A 15,533-nucleotide genomic window follows, 5' to 3' on the forward strand; every position below is an offset into this window, starting at 1 on the left:
TGCTGGCTCCTGCACCCCCCAGCCCCTTCCCCAGCTCCTGTTGCTGCACTCTGGTGGCACTGCCATCCTTGGGGACCCTGGGAGCACCTCAGAACCTCCCAGAACTCCCAGGACAAGTGGCAGAGCCATGGGGACCCTTGGAAAGGGCTTTCCATGGAGGAGCTGCCCTGGATCTGCAGGGTTTGGTGGTGAGGGGCTGGGCCCCTCCTGGCACAGGGGTGGCATGGCCTGGCATGGCCCCAGTGTCACTGAGGGTGTGCTGGAGGTGACCTGGGCTGTGCCAGGGACTGGGGCTGGGCTCTGTATCCTGGTTGTGCCATGGATGATGGTGATCCTGGATCCATCCTGGCTGTGGCTGATGGTGATCCTGGATCCATCCTGGCTGTGCCATGGATGATGGTGATCCTGGATCCATCCTGGCTGTGCCATGGATGATGGTGATCCTGGATCCATCCTGGCTGTGCCATGGCTGATGGTGATCCTGGATCCATCCTGCCTGTGGCTGATGGTGATCCTGGACCCATCCTGCCTTTTCCCCAGACCCGCTGGTGCAGCTCAGTCCCCAGGGCTGGTGAGGGGCTCTCGGGGTGTCCTGTGAGCAGGGCAGGGGTGGCAGTGATGGTGACAATGACAGTGGCAATGACAGTGACAATGACAGTGGTGTGTCCCCTGTCCCAGGCCCCGCGGGGGGGGCAGCTTCATCCTCCAAAACTCTTCCCTGGCTCCCAGCCCCGCTGTCCTACTTTCCTGCAGCTGCTTTTCCTCCTTCCTCCGTCACGTGCGGGTGGGCTCGGAGAGCTCTGGTGCAGCTCTGGCTCTGGGCTGGGCTCTGAGCTGCTCCCACCTTGCAGCTCTGCCTGTGCCTGCCCTGGCCCTGCTGGGGTCCCTGCTCCCACATTTCATCCCTCCTGGGGGTCCCTGCTCCCACATTCCATCCCTGCTGGGGTCCCTGCTCCCACATTCCATCCCTCCTGGGGGTCCCTGCTCCCACATTCCATCCCTGCTGGGGTCCCTGCTCCCACATTCTATCCCTGCTGGGGTCCCTGCTCAGGGTCTCTGCTCCCTCATTCCATCCCTGCCCATCCCTGCCCTGACCCTTCTGGGGGTCCCTGCTCCCACACTCCATCCCTGTCCATCCCATCCCTGCCCTGGCCCTGCTCTGTCCCTGGCCCCGGGGCCGTGTGGGAGGATCCAGAGGAATGAAACCCGCTGGGAGCAGGGACAAAAGGGGCTGGCAGTGAGTCCCCTCCCTCCCACATGACCCCAAATCCAGGGCAGGGAGGGCCTGGGGGGCCAGCCCTGCTCAGCATCCCCCGGGGGTGCAGTTATCCTGGAGATCCGGGACAGCAGCAGGGACATTGTGGAGGCTCTTCCTGAAATGGCCGTGCCTGGCAGCAGCTGCTGCCTCTGTCCCCGTCCCTGTCCCTGTCCCTGTCCCCGTCCCCTCGGTGATGGATTTAGGAGGCACAGGCATGTCCTGGTGTCCCCGTGTCCCACAGGGGGCCCTGGGTCCGGATCATCCCCGTCCAGGAACGCTGACCCCATTTTCCCTCTCTGTGGGAGCAGAGCAGCCAAAACACTGCAGGATTCCAAAATCCAGCCTGGCCTTCAGAGTCACCTCCCCTCAGCCTGCAGAGCCACATCCCAGCTCCTCCAGCCTCCTGCAGGATCCTGGGCTGACCCTTCCCTGCTGGAATCCCATCAGGATCTGGGAACGGGGCAGCTCTGCCTGGGAGCTCTGGGGGCTCAGGGGTGTCCTGGGGGCTGCACGGGTTTGGTTGGGGTAGCCCTGAGCCAGCATCTCCCATCCATGGCAAGGGTTGGGATCCACCCCCCAGGTCCAGTTTGGGGTGTCAAGGATGCACCCCCCAATTCCAGGGCCCGGTTTGGGATGCCTGGAATGCAGCACCCCAATTCCAGGTGCCTGCTGCTGAGGATCTGCATTCCAGCAGCCAAAGCCTATTCAGCAGAAATCCACCATTTTTTCCCTGTGATTTCCACCTTTTCCTGGGCAGTTCATTCCTGAGGGAGGCACACAGGCTGAGCATGGATGAGTTCCAGGGGTGGGGATGAGAATCCTGCAGCAGCAGAGCTGTGGCTCCTGTTTATCCAGGAAAACCTGGGTGCCAGGAGCAGGGGCACTGCTGGCTGTGCTGGCACAGCTTTTCCAGGATCTCATTCCTGGAGCAGGGATGGTCCTGGTTGTGCTGGCACAGCTTTTCCAGGATCTCATTCCTGGAGCAGGGATGGTCCTGGCTGTGCTGGCACAGCTTTTCCAGGATCTCATTCCTGGAGCAGGGGCACTGCTGGCTGTGCTGGCACAGCTTTTCCAGGGTCTCATTCCTGGAGCAGGGATGGTCCTGGCTGTGCTGGCACAGCTTTTCAGGGATCTCATTCCTGGAGCAGGGGCTCTCCTGGCTGTGCTGGCACAGCTTTTCCAGGATCTCATTCCTGGAGCAGCCCTTCCAAAGCTCCCTGGGCTCTCGGGCTGGTTTCACTCTGAGTTCCAGCATTACGGTGGTGAAATGACGGAGGGAAAACCATGAGAGATCTGTGGAAGGAGCAGATATTTTGGGATGTCTCAATTTCCTCCTCAGCCCCAGGGAGGGGCATTGAGCTGAGTGCTGCTGGGTGATGAATCCCTGGGAAGGGATCCTGGGGAAGGGCCCTGCCTGCCCTGCTCGCCCCACAGAGGGTTTGGGGCTGGCACAGAGCTGCCAGAGGGGCTAAAACCCAAATTCAGGGATTCTTCCCCAGCTCTTCCTCAGCCAGGAATGTTGGAATCATAAAATCATGGAATGGTGGCTCCCCAGTGCCACCCCTGCAGTGCCATGGCAGGGACCCCTGCCCCTGTCCAGCTGCTCCAGCCCCAGTGTCCAGCCTGGCCTTGGCCATTCCAGGGATCCAGGGGCAGCCACAGCTGCTCTGGCAGTTCCAGCCCAGCCAGCAATTGCTGCCCAAGATCCCAGCCAGCCCTGCCCTGTGGCACTGGGAGCCATTCCTGTCCCTGTCCCTGTCCTTGTCCCCAGCCCCTCTGCAGCTCCCCTGGAGCCCCTCCAGGCTCTGAGCTCTGCCTGGATCCTGCTCCTCTCCTGGCACAGAGGGAGGTGTCCCTGCTCTGGCAGGGTGGCACTGATGGGCTCTGAGGTCCCTTCCCACCCAACCCATTCCCTGATTCCTGGATTCTATAATTTATAACTCTATTATTTATAGTTGTGCCTTGTGCTGAAGCAGCTCCGGTTCTTTCCGTGCCGTCGCTTCCATCCCATTCCTGCTGCAGCTCCCGGGGCAGCCGAGGCTCCCTGGGCCTTCCTCCCTGCCCAGGAGGATGAGGGTGGTCATGGGAGTGTCCTGGGAGCAGAGCCTGGCTTGGGAGCATTGATCCCACTGCACCCGGGGCTGTCCCACTCCTGGGTTTGGGGGAACCTGTTCCAACCCCATCTTTGTCCTGGCCACGGGGTCCTGTACCCAATTTTGGGGTCCTATACCCCACTTTGGGGTCTTGTACCCCTCATTTGGGGTCCTGTACCCTCATTTGGGGTCCTGTACCAGGGGCAGGAGCAGAGGGAACAGCCTCAGGCTGGGCCAGGGCAGGGCAGGGTGGATTTTGGGGAATTCCCTCCTGGGAAGGGCTGGAGTTGGAGGCCCCCTCCCTGCAGGGATTTCAGAGCCCTGTGGATGTGGCACTTGGGGGACAGGGGGGACAGGGTGAGTGGTGGCCCTGGCAGTGCTGGGAAGGTTGGACTCGATGGCTCTGAGGCTTTTCCAGCCTCAGTTGTTGCATGGCTTCTCAATGCTGCCCCTGGCTGTGCCCTCTGCCCCTCAGTGCCACCAGAGCCCCCAGCTCCTGTCACAGAGAGCAGCTCTGGGGACTGCAGCAGCTGCTGAGGGAGGGGGCAAGGAGGGGGCACGACAGGCTGGAGAGGATGGAGAGGCTGGAGAGGCTGGAGAGGCTGGAGAGGCTGGAGAAGCCTCTTCAAGTGGCCACTTCAGGCTCTGCTCCTGGAACAAGCACCTGCCTGGGGCTGCCTGCCAATGTCACCGGGATGTCACTGCCACCTCCCCGGGGCTGCTGCTGCTCCTGGGGTCACTCCCAGTGCGAGAATCCTTCCAGTCTCCATTCCTGTTCTTCCTGGGTGATGGGAGGGCGCTGCTGGAGCGGCTGTGATGGGTCCGGGACAGATCCCCGGGATGGATCTCTGGGATGGATTCCCCACCCAGCCCATCCCTGGCAGGTTCAGCCGAGGGTGACACTGTGGTGTGACACCGCTGAGGAGCCATCGCCCCTTCCCTTCCCTTCCCTTCCCTTCCCTTCCCTTCCCTTCCCTTCCCTTCCCTTCCCTTCCCTTCCCTTCCCTTCCCTTCCCTTCCCTTCCCTTCCCTTCCCGGATCCCCTGAGCCCCTCCTCTGCGGGTGGGATCCTTGCCCAGCGCCGGGCTCTGCCTGGGGACCCTGGGGACAGCAGTGTCCCCCTCCCGGCGCTGGCGTTTCCAGCTGGCAGCTCCCGCTCTGCTCCCGCTCATTCCGCCCCGGCGCTGGCAGTTGATTAGCTCTGCTAATTACTTTACAAATAATGAGCTTCCCTAATTGCGCTGGCAGGGATGGGGGGGCTCTCCCCACCTGCCATCCCGCGGTGCCACCGGGCTCTGGGTCCCCTCGGCTCTGCTGGGGACCCCCTTGAGTGCTGGCACCCGGAACAGTGGGAAAACCCGAAATCTTTTCACGGGGAGCTGTGAGCTCTGCTGGTCCCGGGGGATGGGATCAGTGGGATGTGTGTTCCAGACGCTGCCTGTTCCCTGTCACGGCTCTGGGGTGCATCTCTGGGATGATTTCCCACATCCCTGCCGGGTTCAGCCCGGGGTGAACCGTGCGGTGACACTGCTGATGAGCCATCGTCACTGATGAGCCATCGCCCCTTCCCTGCTCCGGATGGTTCCTCCTCCCTGGGGGGAACGGAGCAGGATCCCCCGGGGTCCCTCAGGGAGCCCTGGAATGTGGAGCTGGATTTGCCATCCTGGGTCTCGGAGCGTTTCCAGCTGTGCCTGCATCCATCATCACCCCCACCTGCGTCCTTGGGCAGGGGCTGGGGCTGGAGTGGGACCCCCGGGAATGCAGCACTGCATGGTCAGTGTCCCCCAGAGTCCTGGCAGCGGGTACGGGCTGCTGCTCCCCTGAAATGGACCTTAATTAATAACGCTGTTAATTGGACAGGAGAGCCGGAACTCTCCGCCCCGTCGGGTGCTCCAGGCCGTGGGAATTCAGGAATTTCTCATCCCCCTCTGGAGCTGCTGCATCCAAAAAAATCCATTTCTTGCCCAGCCTGGCACAAACCAGAGCATTCCCATGGAATTTGGGATGAAATCCCGGTGTTCAGGAGGGAAGGAGGAGCTGCCCCCCTCCTCCAGCAGCTCCCTGAAGATGCAGCTAATGGAGCGACATCCTCGCTGCTCACCTTTAATTAAGCGAGCCGCACATCCCTGCGCTTAATTAACATCTCAGTGGCTGATGACTCTCTCCAGCAGCCGAGGCGAGCGGGACTGGCATTCCAGGGGCTCCCGGGATGGATTGGGATGGGCTGGGTCGGGTTTCAGGCAGCTCCAAGCCCCTGCGGTCCCCCCGCGGGCAGGGGCCCGTCCCAGCCTGATGAGAACTGCGGGCGTGGGGAGCCTGGGGGATCCATCGCTCGGCCAAGGGGCCGAACCCCCCGAGCCCCGGCGGGTCGGGGGCGCCCCGGTGTGCCGGCGGCGCGGTCCCGCTGCCCCCCCGCTGCCCCCCCCGCTGCCCGCCCATCCCCGCCATCGTTCGCGGGGCGCCCGAGCCCTCCCGAGCCGGGATGGCACCGGGATGGCACCGGGGTGACACCGGGATGGCGCCGCTGTGGGACAGGGAGCGGCCCCATTGTCGCTGCCGGCACCGCCCGGCCCCGGAGGGAACTGGAATTGCCGCGGGGTGGGAGGGCTGGGCCAGCGCCGGGGCACGGCACCGGGGGCCCGTGCTGGTGGTGACCCCTTTTGGGGTGCCCCCTTCTTGGGGTGACCCCTTTTTGGGGTGTCCCCTTCTTGGAGTAGCTCCTTCTTGGGGTGAACCCTTTTTGGGATGGTCCCTTTCTGAGGTGGCTTGTTTTGGGGTGAACCCTTTTTGGGATGGTCCCTTTCTGAGGTGGCTTGTTTTGGGGTGAACCCTTTTTGGGATGGTCCCTTTCTGAGGTGGCTTGTTTTGGGGTGACCCCTTTTTGGAATGGTTCCTTTTTGGAGTGCTCCCTTCTTAGGGTGACTCCTTTTTGGGGTGGTCTCTTTTTGGAGTAGTCCCTTTTTGGGGTATTCTATTGTAATGGTTGCCCCTTTTCAGGTGATCCCTTTTGGGATGATCCCTTTTTGGGCTGGTCCATTTTTGGAGTGGTCTCTTTTTGGGTTGATCTCTTTTTGGGGTGACTCCTGTTCAGCGTGGTCTCTTTTTGGGGTGACTCCTTTTTGTGATGGTCCTTTTTTTGGGATGGTCTCTTTTCAGGGTGGTCCCTTTTTGGGGTAGTCCCTTTTTGGGCTGGTCCCTTTTTTGGGATGATCCCTTTTTGGGCTGGTCCCTTTTTGGGGTGGTCTCTTCAGGGTTGTCCCTTTTTGGGGTGACTCCTTTTCAGCATGGTCTCTTTTTGGGTTGATCCCTTTTTGGGGTGACTCCTTTGTGTGGTGGTCCCTTTTGGGCCGGTCCTTTTCCAGGGTGGTCCCAGGGGCTGCAGACCCAGTGGAATTTTGGGGAGGACTCAGGTCTTGGCTCCTTGAGGAGTTGGGTGCCGGGGCCACCCAGGGAGGGACGGGATTAGGGATTTAACAGCCTGTGCCAGACAGACACTTAACTAAGCCATAAATTTGGAGTTCGTTAGCGAGGATTAATTAGTGTTTGCACAGGGCTGTGTGTCGGAGCTCCGCCCTGACCTTGGCGGGGGTGGGAGCGTCAGATTCCCCCGGGGAGGGTCCCGGAGCCACCCCGGGATTCGGGGCTGGGAACGCTCCAGGAGCCCCTGGCAGGGCTGGAAGTTTGGGAAGGGGGGGCTGAGCTCCCCTGGGAAGGGGCAGAGCCACGGGAGCTGCTCTGAGCTGGTTCTGAGCACCCACAGCTCCAGGGGCTGGAGCAGCGCCTGGGATCTGCTGTGGGATCTGCTGTGGGATCCACTGTGGGGTGGGCTATGGGATCTGCTGTGGGATCCGCTGTGGGGTTGGCTATGGGATCTGCTGTGGGATGGGCTATGGGCTCTGCTGTGGGATCCGCTGTGGGATCCGCTGTGGGGTGGGCTATGGAATCTGCTGTGGGATCCGCTGTGGGATCCACTGTGGGGTCAGCTGTGGGATCTATCACAGGGTAGTCTGTGGGATCTGTTGCTCTACATTGGGTTGTGCAGGGTTTCATTGGGTCATGTTGAGTTGCATTGGGTCGTGTTGGGTCAGTTTGCGTCACTTTGGGTCGCATTGGGTCACGTTGTGTTGAGTCACATTGAGTCACTTTGGTTCCTTTTGGGTCACTTTGGTTCCTTTTGGGTCACTTTGGGTCACATTGGGTCGTTTTGGGTCATGTTGACCTGCCTTGGGTTGTGCAGGATTTTGTTGGGTCGAATCCCTGTTTCTGTTGGGAATCTCCCCTTTCTGCTCAGCCTGTGCAGGGATGTGATTCCTTGGATGGGGCTGGACACCGTGGGGGTCACCCTGGTCACCCCCACCCCAGATTCCCATCATCCCCTTCCCTCCTGCAGCTGCTGCTCCGTTATGGCCCTGTGGGGCTGCCAGCCCCAACTCCTGGGAATCTCGGGATTATCCCGGATCCCCTCGGGGCTCAGCCTGGGCATCCTGAACTGGGACACGGAACTGGCTGGGGCCCTGGGAGAGGGTGGGGGGCAGTGCCCAGATTTGGGGACCCCCTGACCTGTGTCCCCTCTTTGGGCAGGACAAGAACAGGAAGCTGAGGCCCCTCTACGACATTCCCTACATGTTCGAGGCCCGGGAATTCCTGCGCAAGAAACTCATCGGGAAAAAGGTACAGGGGAGAGGAGGAGGCTGGGATGGGGATGAGGAGGGGGGGATGAAGGAGGGGATGGGCTGAGGCTGAGGATGAGGGGATGAGGGTGACAAGGCTGAGGATGAGGGGATGAAGGTCACAGACTGAGGATGAGGGGATGAGGGTGACAAGGCTGAGGATGAGGATGAGGGGATGAAGGAGGGGACAAGCTGAGGATGAGGGGATGAAGGTCACAGACTGAGGATGAGGGAATGAAGGAGAGGACAAGGCTGAGGATGAGGGGATGAAGGATGGGCTGAGGCTGAGGATGAGGGGATGAAGGTGACAAGGCTGAGGATGAGGGGATGAAGGAGAGGATGATCTGGTGCTGGTGCTGCCTGCGGCTCCTTAGGGACAGCAGGAGCCTCTCCATGGGGAATTCCGGGATCCCCTCGAGGGGTTGCTCCCCATTTCCCAGGAATTCCCAGCCTGGCCTCTCCCTTTGTTCCCTGGGTGTTTGGAGGCTGGTTCAGAGCAGTTCTGGGAATGAGGGATGTGTTAACCAGCGCGGATGCAATTTTCCAGTGCTCAGATAAAATCAATTCCCTTGGAGCGCAGCCGTCGCTGCTCCTCGGGGCTGCTCCGGTGCCTAATTGGATCTTTCCAGCCCAGAGCCTGCCTGGCCATTCCAAAAACATAGGGAAAGGGGAAAGAGCAGCTTGGGAGATCTTTTTAATGAGAAATCTGGTGCTTCCTGGAGTCTGAAAAAATGTGGGAGTGTTGGAAGGATTTGTGATGGGAGCACCGGGTGTGGAATGGGATTCTGTGTGCTCCCAGTTTGAGCCATTCTGGGGTTACTGGTGCCAGTTTTCTGCCATCTGCCGTTGCTGTGCCTGTGCTGGGTCAGGGAGGGGAATTGGCTCTGGCACTGGGAGCCTTTGGAGGGTGATCTTGGGGATCCCTGGGATTTGGGGAGCTCAGCCTGCCCTGGTTCCTGGCCAGCCTTGGGAGGCTCCTCATGGACACATCCCAGCCCATCCCAGCCCATCCCAGGGCACACAGACCCACCCCCAGGGTGTGGCACCGGTCCCTGGAATGTCCCATGCCAGGACAGATCCCTCAGATGCCCCATCCTGGCACGATGGGATCCTGGGAGGTGCCAGGGCCCATCCCAGCTCCTCATGGCCATTCCCAGCTCCAGGGGACTGGGATTCTCCAGCACTCACTGGTCTTACTGGGGGTGTTGCTCTTCCATGCATCCTCGAGGGATGGGATTTGCATCTCCCAGAGCTCTCCTGGAGCTCCTGCTGCCTGTTCCACCCATCCCAACATTCCCAAGGGATCCAGCACCGGCCCCAGTTCATGGCTGGAGAGCCTGAAACCCACCCTGGGTTTGATCCCAAAACTCCTTTGCCAGATTCCTCCCCATCCCATCCTGCTGGAACATCCCTGCCGTGGCTGTCACGGCTCTTCTCCTGCAGTTCCAGCTGGGGAGGAGCTGGGCTGTGGGAATCCCCTCTGAATTCCCTGGACGATGGAGGGCGGTGATTTCCCCTCATTGCTGGGCAGCGGGGTTTTCCAGGCTGGGCTGTTGGTGGCCCATCAAGCCGCGTTTGGGTTTTTGGCTCCCGCTGCTCCGCCGTGCCCTTCCCGGCCGCTGGAATTTGCCCGGCGGGCAGAGCCGGAGCTGCCCGGGCTGTTATGGATTTGTGGAATAAATCCGTGAGCGTGGAGGGCAGGGCCGGGGAGGGGAGGGGGCGCCGGGCGCGGGGAGGGGGCGCAGCTCTTCCCTAATGAACTGGGGATTAATGGCTCGGCTGGAGGCAGCCGAGAGGGCCAGGGAGAGCTCCGGGAGGAGTGTGCCCTGTGCACGGCAGCTGCCCTGTGCCTGTGGGGCAGAGAAAGGAGGGGATCCTGGGGTGTCCCGGACCCCATCCCTGTGTGCTCCATCCCTGTGTCCCATCCCTGTGTCCTGTCCCCACCCCATCCCCATGTCCCATCCCTGTGTCCTGTCCCCACCCCATCCCTGTGTGCTCCATCCCTGTGTCCCATCCCTGTGTGCTCCATCCCTGTGTCCCATCCCTGTGTCCCATCCCTGTGTCCCATCCCTGTTTCCCATCCCTTTGCCCCATCCCTGTGTCCCATCCCTCTTGGGAATGCTGATTCCAGTGGGAATTCTGCCCATCTCCAGAGCCCTGAGTGGTTTCCCGGTGGTTTTCCAGGGCATTCTCCTGTCTGGTGCCCTCAGAGGCCCCCAGGGGTGATCCCAGGGATTCTCCTTTTGGGGTTACCAACAGCTGCACCCCCCGTGCCAGCACTGCTGGGGATCGGCCCCGGGATAAAACAGGGATGGGTTTGACCGGGGAAAACCTGCCTGGGAACATCCCAGTCCCGGGCAGAGGGAAGGCTTTGGCAGACTGGAGGGTTTTTGGGATGTGGGGCAGTTTTTCCTGCGTCCCACGGGAGGATCTGGGAGTGCTCAGCACAGCAGCGCTGCCCTGGGAGGGATTTTGGGAAAATCCCAGTCACTGGCACAGCCGGGGTTGGGGACGGTGGGGACCCGTCCCTGGGGAAGCTGCGCCGTGCCGGGAGCTGGGATTGGGGATCCGGGATTTGGGATCCGGGGTTCAGGATGCGGGATCCGGGATGGGGGATTCGGGATTTGGAATTTGGGTTCCGGGATCCCGGATTCGGGATTCGAAATTCGGGATCCGGGGTTCGGGATCTGTGATGCGAGCCTGGCAGTGTGCGGGATCCGGGATTCAGGATTCAGGATCCGGGGTGCGGGATGCGAGCCCGGCAATGTGAGGGATCCCGGATTCGGGATTCAGGATTCAGAATCCGGGATTCAGGATCCGGGGTTCGGGGTGCGGGATGCGAGCCCGGCAATGTGAGGGATCCCGGATTCAGGATTCAGGATCCGGGGTTCGGGATCCGGGGTTCGGGGTTCGGGATCCGGTGTTCGGGATCTGTGATGCGAGCCTGGCAGTGTGCGGGATCCGGGATTCAGAATTCAGGATCCGGGGTTCGGGGTGCGGGATGCGAGCCCGGCAATGTGAGGGATCCCGGATTCGGGATTCAGGATCCGGGGTTCGGGATCCGGGGTTCGGGATGCGAGCCCGGCACTGTGCGGAGCCGGGATTCGGGATTCAGGATCCGGGGTTCGGGATCCGGGGTTCGGGGTTCGGGATGCGAGCCCGGCACTGTGCGGAGCCGGGGCGGCTCTGGCGGCTCCGGAGCGTCACGGGAGCGGCTGCGTCAGCCGGCGCTTCCACGTGTGGAATTGGGCAGGATTTTGGCTGCCGGGGAGGATTTGGCTGCTCGCAGCCGGAGCGGGAGGGGAGCTGGGGAGCGCCTGGAACCCGCGGCTGCTGCAGTGGGCTGGGCTGGGCTGGGCTGGCACGGGGAGGCGAGCGGGACCATTCCCGGTGTCACCATCCCAAATCCATGCACCGTTCCTCCCTCTCCCCGCCCCCAGCCCGGCGCTTCCATTGGGGTAATCCGCTCCAAGGTCACCCCCGCCCCGGGGGTCCCCGCGGCCCCTCCGGCTGCAGCGGGAGCGAGGAGGGGGCTTGGGATCCTGCTGGATCCGCTCCCGCCGTGCCCGAGGCGCTGGATGACTGCGCAGCATCCCTGTCCCACACCCCGGCCTCTCGCAGGAGGGAGGATGGAGAGCTGGAGGGGTTCGGCACAGGGAGCCGGCTCCTGCTCGCCATTCCCAGGAATCCCGGAGCCCTCACCCATCCCTGGGGAGGGAAATCGTTGCTCCGGGGGAAAAACGCTTCCCTGGATCTTCCCTGCAGCACCCATCCCGCCGGGATCACCCGCACATCCCCGCTCCCAGCCCAGGTCTGCTCGGGCACGGGAGGGGCACGGGGGGCACCGAGCCCACCCCCAGCCCCTTCCCAGCCCCCCCGGCCCTTCCACCCGGCACGAGCTGCCAGAGAAGTAAAAATATTCCCGGGAGCGGGTGACGCCGCCGGGCCGGGAGATCCGCGGGCGGGCGGGGTATTTATAGCCCGGCAGGTCTGGGCTGCCACCCACCCCCCATCTGTCCCCCCCCCGTGTCCCCGCCGCCCCTCGGAGCCCCCCGTGGGATGAGGGAACAGCAGGGAACGGCACCGAGCCCGCCCCGCGCTCCCCGACCCAAGGGTGGGGCCGCTCCCGGGGAGGGGTGAGCCCCTTCCCTCCCCTCCAGGCAGGACCCGGGAGGGGTCCCTGCCCCCGCTGTCCCCTCTGGTTTGGGGACACGTCCCTGCTGCCCTGGGGTCCTGCGGCTGGAGTGGGGGATGTGCCTGGAATTGTGTCCCCCCAGCCCATACTGGGGCTGGAACTGGGACAGGATCGCGGGACCAGCTGGGGACAGTGACAAGGGGCCACACCCTGGGGATGCCACCCTGGGGACAAAGAGCTGGGAGCAGCCTCCCTGTGACGCGACCCTGGTGCTGGGACGAGGCCGGGGCCGCGTCCTGGGGACCCTGTGAAACGGCCCGAACGCTGTCGGTGTGGGGGCTGGGTCCCCGCGGGGCCGGGGGGACAGTGGCGGCCGCCGAGGCGCCGCGCTGGGGGCTGGGTGTGCGCCGGGAGCGGAGCCGAGGGATGTGATGTGATGGACCCTGACTGGGCTGAGCCACGGCTGCGGCTGCTCGGGGGAGCTGACGGGGGTCCCTGCCCCCCCCAGCCCGGCCAGCCCCTCCGCGGGTCCTGGGGATGCTTTGCCCTCCCTCCCTGGTGCTGTCACCTGAACCCTGCCCTGCCCTCAGGTGGTTCTGGGCAGCTCCAGGTCACTCCAGCACCCCCAGGGCCTGTCCCAGCTTTCCATGTCTGGGCTGTTCCGTGGGGTTGGTGTGATCCAGGGCTGCACTTGGCCTCTTGGAGCCTCATCCCATTGTCCTTGTCCCACAGATCCAACCTGTCGGGATCCCTCTGTGTGGTCTTCCTGCCCCTGGGCAGATCCCATGCAGTGGGACCAGCATGGGGCTTTCCTGATGAGGGGTGACCCCATCCCATCCCATGGATCCCATTGCATCACATGGATCTTGTGGATCCCATGGATCCCATCCCATTATCCCATCTCGTTATTCTATCCCACTATCCCATCCCATTATCCCATCCCATCCCACTATCTACTATCCCATTATCCCATCCCTATCCCATCCCATTATTCCATCCCGTTATCTCGTTATCCCATCCTATTATCCCATCCCACTATCCCATTATCCCACCCCATTATCCCGTTACCCCACCCCCATCTCCCCCTCCTCCCTGAGGATCCCACGCCATCCTGGTTCCTTCTGTTCCCAGTGTTTCCCAGGTGTTCCCCAGGTGTTTCCCAGGTGTTTCCCGGAGTTTCCCAGGTGTTTCCCGGAGTTTCCCAGGTGTTCCCCAGGTGTTCCCCAGGTGTTTCCCAGGTGTTTCCCGGTGTTCCCCAGGTGTTCCCCAGGTGTTTCCCGGTGTTTCCCAGGTGTTCCCCGCCGCTCCCGCTGCAGCCATCGCCGCAGCCCCGCAGCAGCCGCGTCCCCGCCCTGCCTCTGGCAGTAATCGCCGTCCCGTCCCCGCCCTGCCTGTCGCAGTAATCGCCGTCTCTTTTTCCCCTCCAGTGGCTGCGAGCTCTCGCTGTGGCCGCTCCCCTTAATTGGCTCTTTGCTGCCGGGGCCCCTCTCCAGCCCTGCCAGACGCTCCCGCCCTTGCTCTGCATCTTGCTGTTGGTTTAATGAGGGATTTTGGGACGAGCCGAGGCTGTGCAGGGCTCAGGGGGGCTCCTGCCTCGCCTGGCTGGCTGCCCTCGGCTCAGCGCGGCTGCAGCGTGCGGAACGGGAACGGGAGCGGGAACGGGGAATAGCACGGGAACGGGGATGGGAACAGGGATGGGAACAGAACGGGAACGGGGATGGGAATGGGGATGGGAACAGAACGGGAACAGGGAATAGCACGGGAACGGGGATGGGAACAGAACGGGAACGGGGATGGGAATGGGGATGGGAACAGGGATGGAAATGGGGATGGGAACAGAACGGGAACAGAACAGAAACAGGGACAGAAACAGAGATGGGACAGGGATGGGAATGGGGATGGGAACAGAGATGGGAACAGAACAGGAACAGGGATGGGAACAGGGATGGGAATGGGGATGGGAGCAGGCCAGGGAACAGGCCGGGAAAGTCCAGAGAGGGGCAGTCCAGCCCTGAGGCAGCAGCACTGGGATGTCCCCAAAGATCCCACATTGTCCCTGTGTCACCCCTGTGTCATCTCTGTGTCACTCCCTCCACCCAGAGCCTTGGGGTGATTCCAGCTGGAAAGCCTTGAGGATGGAGCTTCCCTGGAGAAGCAGAGGGTGCATTGGGTGGGATTGGTTGAGATTGGTTGGGATTGGTTGGGATTGGCATGGAAACGGCGTCTGCAGATGTGGGATGTGATGCTGGAAACTGCTGGTGGTGATGCCTGGAGGAGGGAAAGTTCCAGGGAGACCTTGCAGGCCTGGAGGGCTCCAGGAGAGCTGCAGAGGGCCTGAAGACAAGGACAGGGCCAGGAGGCAGGGAATGGCTCCAGTGCCACAGGGCAGGGCTGGCTGGGATCTTGGGCAGCAATTGCTGGCTGGGCTGGAACTGCCAGAGCAGCTGTGGCTGCCCCTGGATCCCTGGAATGGCCAAGGCCAGGCTGGACACTGGGGCTGGGACAGTGGGACAGGGGCAGGGGTCCCTGCCATGGCACTGCAGGGGTGGCACTGGGGGGCTCTGGGGTCCCTTTATCCCAACCCATCCCAGGATTGTGGTGCAGGTGTGTGGAAAGGGGATGCAGTGTCCTGAAGGGACAACAGGAGGTCACAGGGGGCTGGGATGAAGATGGGGATAGATGATGATGAGAATGAGGAGATGAAGATGGGGATGAGGATGAGATGAAGATGGGGATGAGATGAAGATGAGGATGAGGAGATGAAGATGGGGATGAGGATGAGATGAAGATGAGGATGAGATGAAGATGGGGATGAGGATGAGGTGAAGATGAGGATGAGGTAGATGAGGATGAGGATGAGGAGATAAAGGTTGTGAATGAGATGAGATGAAGATGAGGATGAGATGAAGATGAGGATGAGGTGAAGATGGGGATGAGGATGAGGAGATGAAGGTGGGGATGAGATGAGATGAAGATGGGGATGAGATGAAGATGAGGATGAGGTGAAAATGAGGATGAGGATGAGGATGAGGGCTGCCTGGCTGACCCCGTGGGTTTGTCCCGGGCAGGGCAGTGCCACCCTGAGCCGTGTCCCTGTTGCAGGTGAAAGTTTCTGTGGATTACATCCTCCTGCCAGCAGCGCCACCGAGACCGTGCCGGCCTTCTCGGAGCGCACCTGTGCCACCGGTGCATCGGGGGGGCATGTGAGTCCCTGGGCTGGGCATCCTGCTGGGCTCCACACCTGCTGGGCTCACACCTGCTGGGGTTAACACCTGCCATTCACACCTGCTGGGTTAACAACCGCCATTCACACCTGTGCCACCGTGTGCATCGGGGGCATGTAGCTCCCTGGGGCTGGGCATCCTGCTGGGCTCACA

At 62.1% G+C, this 15,533-nt stretch overlaps 1 protein-coding gene across 1 annotated transcript in view; it reads left to right on the forward strand.

The window, feature by feature from the left end:
- SND1 (staphylococcal nuclease and tudor domain containing 1) overlaps positions 1–15,359 on the forward strand; it is a gene marked incomplete at its 3' end in the record, with an annotated part of 47,535 nt that extends 32,176 nt beyond the window's left edge. Inside the window, 3 exon segments of the mRNA XM_079304490.1 lie at positions 7,933–8,022; positions 15,259–15,280; positions 15,283–15,359. Of these exon segments, the coding sequence (XP_079160616.1) occupies positions 7,933–8,022; positions 15,259–15,280; positions 15,283–15,359 (189 nt within the window).
- Positions 15,360–15,533: the final 174 nt, after the last annotated feature.

Source organism: Erithacus rubecula, assembly GCF_903797595.1.
Source record: "Erithacus rubecula genome assembly, chromosome: 4".
Classification (NCBI taxonomy): Eukaryota; Metazoa; Chordata; class Aves; order Passeriformes; family Muscicapidae; genus Erithacus; species Erithacus rubecula.